At 40.7% G+C, this 8,268-nt stretch overlaps 1 protein-coding gene across 1 annotated transcript; it reads right to left on the bottom strand.

The window, feature by feature from the left end:
- Positions 1-602: 602 nt before the first annotated feature.
- On the bottom strand, positions 603-2,510 carry LOC126695882 (serine/threonine-protein phosphatase 7 long form homolog). The gene has a single exon (XM_050392677.1). The coding sequence runs from the start codon at positions 2,508-2,510 to the stop codon at positions 603-605; it is 1,908 nt and encodes a 635-aa protein (XP_050248634.1).
- Between the last annotated feature and the right edge of the window lie 5,758 nt (positions 2,511-8,268).

Below are 8,268 nucleotides of genomic sequence, written 5' to 3'. Positions count from 1 at the left end.
AACGCAAGAACAAGAAGAGTGCAATTGTGCAAAAGACATCCGCATGAAGAGGCTACAGCACTAGAAAGAAAGGAAGATAAATCATGACCATGTGTGCAGAAAGAATGTATGGTACTAAAGTATTACTAATACTGTAAATGTCATTAAACAATAACCACCAGCACACATGCAAAAAAAACTGACGCTTGCACCTGCAATATCATGACAGAGCAGATGAGATCTATACACTATACTGTTAGACTACCCTACAAAAACATGTCAACTTTGCAGACAAGCAAGAGAATAGGCCGCTTTTGAAATATTTGGATATTCACTAGCTTGTAGCAATACTTATTTATATCAGGCAAGAGCAAGTCACAACAAACTTCACAGGCAATTTACACTTTCAGCTCTAATATGACAGTCCTAAGACTAATTTGGTGAATCAAAGCATAAAGATGGGTCTAAACTGTTTGTTAGAGAAAAATAATAAGTGAGTTTGGAAAGCAAGTAAAATACGCGGTATCCAAACAGACCCTAAGTATTGAACTGCCTGATCAGTTACTTAAGGAAGAAAATTTATTTACATTGGGTTCATGGTTTGCTTTTTGCGGCTATGGTTCCTATTTGGCAGGCTTGTACTCAAACTTGTTAATAGCTCTTGCTGCTTTTAGCTCAGCAACTACTCTCTCAAGCCTGCTTATCCGAGCCTCAAGCTCCAATCCTGGAATCTCAGTTTTGCAACTGCTACTGCTTTCCTCATTATTGTCTTTGACATGCACTGCAATGTTGGTTGGATGTCCCACTTCTGTCACAGTTGCATCTGCCAGATATTTCTCTGCTTCACCCATTGAACCTTCACCCTGGATGTTCTTTGCCTCTGGTTTCATTAGCAAGTCCTTTTTAGGAGCTCCATCATTTGGTGTCGAGTGTGACATTTTTTGAGATAAAGAGACTGGCAAAGGCTTATCATCAATAACCAGTCTTTTCTCACTAAAAGTTCCTAGGAGTATAGTTTCCTTGACAGTGTCCACTTTAAAACTTTCTACAGAAGAACTAGGTGGAACAAAGACATTGTAATTTTCCATCTTTCCATAATAAACTCGGGGAATCCTTCTTGAATCTCTAGGCCGGGTAACGAAATTCTTAATTGCATCTTTCTGGGCAGACATTGATTGCTTCCACCACTCAAAGTATCCCTTGGTAACATCTGCCTCAAAAAGCCGTGGTGGTACATACAATTTTGCATCTCCAATTGACCTATTGTAATGGCTCCAAACAATATCCGGGCTCGCATTGTATCGAGCAACAGGACCTGGAAGATCTTGATCAATTCCAAATTGCATTGCAACTCGGTGTGGGAGGTACTGTTGAATGCAGTGTAGTCCAAGAAGCTCACAGACTCTTATGCATAGAGCAAACGACGCCAACTCTTTGTCCAAAGCAGCATCAACTGACACCCACTGTTCTTTTTCTCCATAGAACTTAGGAAACAACCAATTATGATTCGCTGCTATAGCATAAGGGCGCCACTGAAAACTTTCTCCAGCAGAGTCTATAGCCAACCTCATATTCTCAATACTCACTTTTTTTAGTTTGGACCAGCGGGCAGGCCTTGGCTCACATTGTGTGATGGATATGGGATTTGGCCGTAATGCTGGGAATCTCTCCCAAGCCCAAAGCTGGACCAATTGAAAAGGTGCAGAAAGATTAAGCATCTCTTCAGTATCCAATTTTGTTGAGGCAACTAATTTCGCTTTCAGCAAACATAAATCTGTATAAATACTGGAGAGGACTGCTGGTGCAAGCGCAATTCTTCCTCTAGCTAAATGTATTGCAATTGGAAAATTTTTCTTTTCAATGCGATAAAGAGGCATTGGGAAGACAAACTTACACAACCAATATGAAAGGAATGCTTCATGCTCAAATTTGCTCCCACTCCCCATAAAATGTTCCAACCAGGCATGCAAACCAACGTAGGCGATACTATTAGTTTTTGCTACTGTTGTGTATCCTTCAAGCAAGATTTCATGAATTTCTTCCATCTCTTTCGTAATAAGAGGGCTTAAAACAGAGTTACCCAAAACAGAGTAGCCCCCTAAAGCCATCATATCTTCCAAAGTAACAGTGGCTTCTCCCCAGGAAAAGATGAATGTGTTGGTCTTAGGACACCATTTTTCGGCAAGACCAAGAATTAAATCTTGGTGTTTACATATTGAATATTTGGAGCAAATAATTGCTTCATATATTCCACTTTCCTTCCATATGGATTGGTACTTGGAATGCAAACTTGCAACCCACATTTTCCACCTCTCATTTGGACGTTGCCAACCTCTGAAACAAACCTTCAGAGGCAAATTTTCAAGCTCAGAAATGGTGGGTTCAGCAGAGAGAAAAGGTGAAGGAAGGCCTTCAGTGGAAGTCACAGAGGGTTTAAGAAAATGGGCTATTCTGAGAGTTGGGTTGCCACCAGTTGGTGGCACCACGAGCTCCTCTCTCTCCTCAAAAATGGCATCTATTGGTTCAACCATTCTTGGAGTTTCAAGGTTTCTCACAGAGGACTAAATTGAAGACAATATTTTGGCTGGTACTACATACTATATTTATATATTACTTTCACTACTGCTAAAATAAAGAAAGATGGTTGACATATTCTATATATCACTTAAAACCTGACCCACGTTTGGTTCTTAGGAAAATAATAGAAAGGAAAGGGCTTTACCACCACTTTGATGATCAAGAACTTTGAGGGATTCTTATGGAAGATGATGGGTGGCTACCCGGCACCAGCTCATATTATCATTTTTCTTCATTCTTCAATCCTTATCCTCTGCTTGGTTCCTGAGAAAAAATAAATAAATAAAGGACAATCCTTTCGTTATCTTTCCTGGAAGTCCTTAACCTCTGCCGTGAGCTAATGGTTGCTAAGAGTTGGTGGGTATATTATACTTGTTTGGTTCTTCGGAAAATGAGAGAAAGGAAAGAGCTTTACCTTCATCAATGAAGAACAAAAACTTTTAGAAGGGATTCTATGGAAGATAAAGGCTGGTGGGTACTTCTTCATGGTTCATATATGAGTTTCTTTTCTCATAAAAGTGTTTTCTCTGTTTGGTTCCAGGGAAAGAAAGAACAAAAGTAAAGGAAAATCCTTAAACCTTGGGAGGGTTTTTCAATGTTTTCAGTATATAGCATCGAGCTATAGCATGAACATGAACATGGCATGGTCGGTTACATGGGAAATGGCACTGTGAAAAATGTTTTTTCTGTAGTACAATTGTATATGCAAAGGAATGAAGATTATAAAGGCTAATGTTATAGATACAATTATTTTCACAAAGTTTTTCATAACAGTTGTATATGCAAGTTGTTACTTTTTTGCTACGGAATAAAAGGGGTTTGTTTAGCTGCTCCGAATTTTATGTTTTCTTTTTTCTTTCTTTCTTTTTTTAGAATGGAATTTTATATTCAAGAGAATTGTAGACCAGTTTAAGAAATCATCATCAGTCACATATAGATATGGGTACAGTCATTTAGTCATATTTTCGTTTTTTGTTTTTTTGTGGTGGGGGGGGGGGGGGCGGGGGGGGCTAAAGTGTCACATTAGCTTTGTATTCTAATACAAAGTGAGCCCGTATGAGCTGGGATTGATCATCCTATGTGTTAGAGATTATGGATCCCAGGATGTTCAAACGCACTACGGGCCCATCAGCCCCTAACCCATATACTTGTAGAGCAAATAATACAAATCCTACTCATTGTGACGGACTGCAAATGTCTCTAAACTCAAGAGGGGACACAATTGAAACACAAAACACAATTTTTTTCATTAAAATAATGAAATCAGTACCCAAAAAAAAAAAAAAAAAAAGTCAGAAGCCGATCAAACCCATCTAGGACACATGTCATTGGCTGTGTGGATGACAAGTGGTGACGATGGTGGAGCAAATGCCGTGGCTTTGCATGGTGAACACTAATCTCTCTCTCTCTCTCTCTCTCTCTCTCTCTCTGAGAGAGAGCAAACTAAAGATAATTGTATTTGGTTAGACAGGGAGGTAGAAAAATAAAAATAAAAACAAAAATGAAGATAAAGAGAAGAAGACAGTGAAAAGTAGAGAAGAGTGAGGGTAGTGTCTGGAGGGGGAAAAAAAAAAGATGATTTGGAAACATATAGATGAAAAAAAAAAGTAATAAAAATTATAAATCAGGGAAAAATAAAATAAAGAATAAGAAAAAAAAGAAAAAAAAAAGTTTTGAGCTGGGCTACATTTTTTTTTTGAAACTGAACTTGCATTTCATTAATCTGAAATTGGAGTACAACAGAAAACACAACAACAAGGACTAAAAAACAGAACAATACCAACTCAACTTTTGGCCCTATCTAACAGCAACACTTGCCGGATCATAGGAGGCTCCACTCCTGTCCACTGCTGCGAATAACCTGCTGCCTTAGCAAACTGAGCAAGCTCATGTGCCGCTCTGTTGTCTTCCCTTTTCAGATATCTCACCTTCCAGCTCCTAAAGGACCGAACCAGCTCCAGAGATCCTTGAATAACCATCCCAAACTCATCAATGCAGTTGTTCTCATCAAAAGCCTCAACCACCCCAGTCGAATCAGATTCCACAATGACTTGCTGAAGCTCTAACTCCATGGCCAAACAAACTCCTTCAAACACTGCAAAGGCTTCTGTAACAGCAGCACTATAATTTCCATTCAAAACTTTGCAGGCCGCAGCTACAAGCATCCCCCTACTGTCTCTAACAACCACACCCACAGTGGATCTACCTTCAGCACCCGCAGTGGCACCATCTACATTTACCTTATAAAAACCCGAAGGAGGTGCCGCCCAACCAACATCTGGAGCCTGCTGCTTCAGATGACTATACAGAATGGCATTCTTATAGTCCTTTTGAGTGCGCACTGCAAGATTCCATATATGAGAGTGGGGACTGCATTTAGCCTCATGAACCGCTTGATTCCTATTAAACCAAATGGCCCACGCAGTGACAAAGAAAGTTTCAAGATCCAGAGGAGATCCAGCATCCAAAATTTTTAAAGCTAAATCTACAAGGCACCTATTCCCAGCCAGCAAATTAATTGGACAATCTTGCCAATTCCACCAAACTTCCCATATCTTAGCACAATGAATTAAAGCATGGCTGGTACTTTCCATTGCTTTCTCACATAGTGGACATTCGGCCCCCACCTTTACACCTCGCTTTGCTAGATTAAGCCTCGTAGGCAGCCCATCCAAGCAAGCCTTCCATGCAAAAATTCTGATCTTGGCCGGAAGCTGGAGTCGCCACATTTTCTTCCATAGGCGAGTCCTACTATCTCCACTTGAGCTCTCACCCTCCTCGGTCTTGTCCACCACTGAAAGAGCGACGTAATATGCACTTTTGACAGAAAATACACCTCGTTTGTTCCCCATCCAGATTATACTATCTTCCGGCAAATTATAGCTGAGAGGGATGTTTAATATGGTGTTAGCCTCAAAAGGAAGGAAGAACCGCCTGACCATGTCCACTTTCCAGTGCCTCGTTTCTTCATCAATTAGCGAAGACACCATTGGGAAATCACCAATATCTTGTGGGGGGGAGCAAACCTTGTAGGTTGTAGGAGTAGGTAGCCACTTGTCCTCCCATATATGAATCATCTTCCCATTTCCAACCCGCCACCTTATACCCCTATTAATAACTTCCAAGCTGTTATAGATACTTCTCCAGGCATATGAAGGGTTGCATCCAAGCTTTGCACCCAATATGTCACTATAAGGAAAGTACTTAGCCTTGTAAATCCTAGCAATCAATGAGTTTGGGTTGATAAGGATACGCCATGCCTGCTTCGCAAGCATTGCTAGATTGAAGGCTTGTAAGTTGCGAAAGCCCATACCGCCTTCAAACTTTGATTTGCACATTTTCCTCCAACTGACCCAAGCCATTTTTGCCTCTTGATCTCTCTGACCCCACCAGAAATTTCTCTCCATTCTTTCTAAGTCTTCACATAGGCCCTTAGGGAGTTGGAAGCAACTCATAGTGTATGTAGGGATGGCTTGTGTGACTGCTTTAATTAAAATTTCTTTGCCCCCCACAGATAGCATTCTCTCTTTCCAACCGGAGAGTTTTTTCCCCACCTTCTCCTTTATTTCTGCAAAGACTTGATTCTTTGACTTGCCTATCACCGATGGAAGACCAAGATACTTCCCTTGCCTTACCTCTTGCATTGGCCCTAAAACCTCCAGGATCTCCTCTCTTGTTTCAATCAGAGTATTATGGCTAAAGGTCACCAAGGACTTATCCATGTTGATTTTTTGTCCCGAAGCGGCTTCAAAACACCCCAGCATTTCAACCAACTTGCTGACCTCCTCCTTATCAGCCTTACAAAAAAGCAGACAATCATCTGCAAAGAATAGGTGAGTGACTTTAGGGCAGCCCCTGCATATGGATACTCCATTGAGAAAATTTCTATGGCTTGCATCAGAAATAAGGGCAGAGAAGGCTTCCATACATAAAAGAAACAAGTAGGATGATAGTGGGTCACCTTGTCGAAGACCCCTAGTCAGAGATATTCTACCATGGGCTTCCCCATTAATCAAAACAGAATATGTTACTGTTGTAATACATTTCAGCACCCACCCAATCCATTTCTCATGAAATCCCATCCTCCTCATTACTCCCTCAATGAAACCCCATTCAACCCTGTCGTAAGCCTTGCTCATGTCAAGCTTGACTGCCATAAAGCCATCCTTGCCACCCTTCTTATGATCCAAATAGTGCATTAACTCAAAAGCAATAAGCACATTATCTGTAATTAATCTCTCCGATAAGAAGGCACTTTGGTTCTCAGATATTATTTGAGGCAATACTTTCTTAAGGCGGTTTGCAAGCACTTTGGATATCAATTTGTACGCTACATTACTGAGGCTGATGGGTCTAAAATCCTTCATCCTATTGGGCATGTTAACCTTCGGCACTAATGTAATATAAGTATTATTAATATCAGATAAAGAGGCATTTGAATTAAGCACATTTAAAACCATATTAGTTACATCAACACCAACAATATCCCAATATTTCTGATAAAAGATAGCAGACATACCATCAGGCCCCGGTGCTTTGGTTGGATGCATTTGCTTAAGAGCCGCTCTGACCTCCTCTGCTGTGAAATCCTTAGTGAGTTCCCCATTCATCTCCTCGGATACCTTTGCCTGAATCAGATTTGTCACCTCTTCCATTCGGGTCGGTTTCGTGGAAGTGTAAATATTTTCAAAATAACTGGTGACTGTTCTAGCTATCCCCTCCTTACTATCACACCAAATATCTTCATCATTCCACAATCCCACAATTGTATTCTTCCTTCTTCTCTCCGAGGCGCGGTGGTGAAAATATTTAGTGTTGCGATCCCCTTCCCCTAGCCATTGTACTCTTGACCTCTGCTGCCACCACACCTCCTCATCATCCAACAAGAGATTAATCTCTTTTCTCAGTTTATTAATTTCAGCCCCATGTTGAAGTGCAGTATCATTTTTTAATAGCTCACTTAGCTTTTCCTTCTTCTCCTGAATCTTTTTTGGAATTTGCCCAAACACAGCTTTTCCCCATTTGGCTAGGTTGTCCGCACACATTTTAAGCCCTGCACAGAAGCTACTCGGGTCATGGAGATTATTGTTAGCATTCCAAACCTCCTCCACCAATCCCTTACAATCCGCCCGTCGTGTCCAAATAGCCTCAAATAAAAATTTGCGCTTACTACGCTTACTAAGAGCATGGGAATCAGCAATTAACAGGGGGCAATGGTCAGATGTGGTATCCTCTAAATGCTGGACCCTTACATTTGTGAAGTGCTCTATCCAATCTAGATTTGCAAGAGCCCTGTCTAATCTTAAATAGACTCTATCACTACCTTCCTGTTGATTACACCATGTAAACTCAAAGCCTGAGAAACCCAAATCCTTAAAACCACACCTATGAATAATATTTCGAAAAGCTTCCATCTGATTTTGTGGTCTCAAAGCTCCCCCTAATTTTTCTTCTACTGATATAATCTCATTAAAGTCACCAAAACATAACCAAGGCAAAGTAAATTGAAGATTAAGAGTATTGAGATACCTCCAAGATTCTTTCCTCCGATGTGTCTCTGGATGCCCATAAAAACCAGTCAGCCTCCATTTGAACCCAGACTCTTCTTCCACCACAACTGCATCAATGTGGTGTCTTGAGTAACTCTTGATCTCCAAATTTACTTCCTTCTTCCAGTACAATGCCAAACCTCCTCCTCTCCCTTTCCTTTGA

This window comes from Quercus robur, chromosome 8 (genome assembly GCF_932294415.1).
Source record: "Quercus robur chromosome 8, dhQueRobu3.1, whole genome shotgun sequence".
Taxonomy (NCBI): domain Eukaryota; kingdom Viridiplantae; phylum Streptophyta; class Magnoliopsida; order Fagales; family Fagaceae; genus Quercus; species Quercus robur.
The sequence above is the reverse complement of the archived record's forward strand: the minus strand, read 5'-3'. Positions and strand labels throughout refer to the sequence as shown.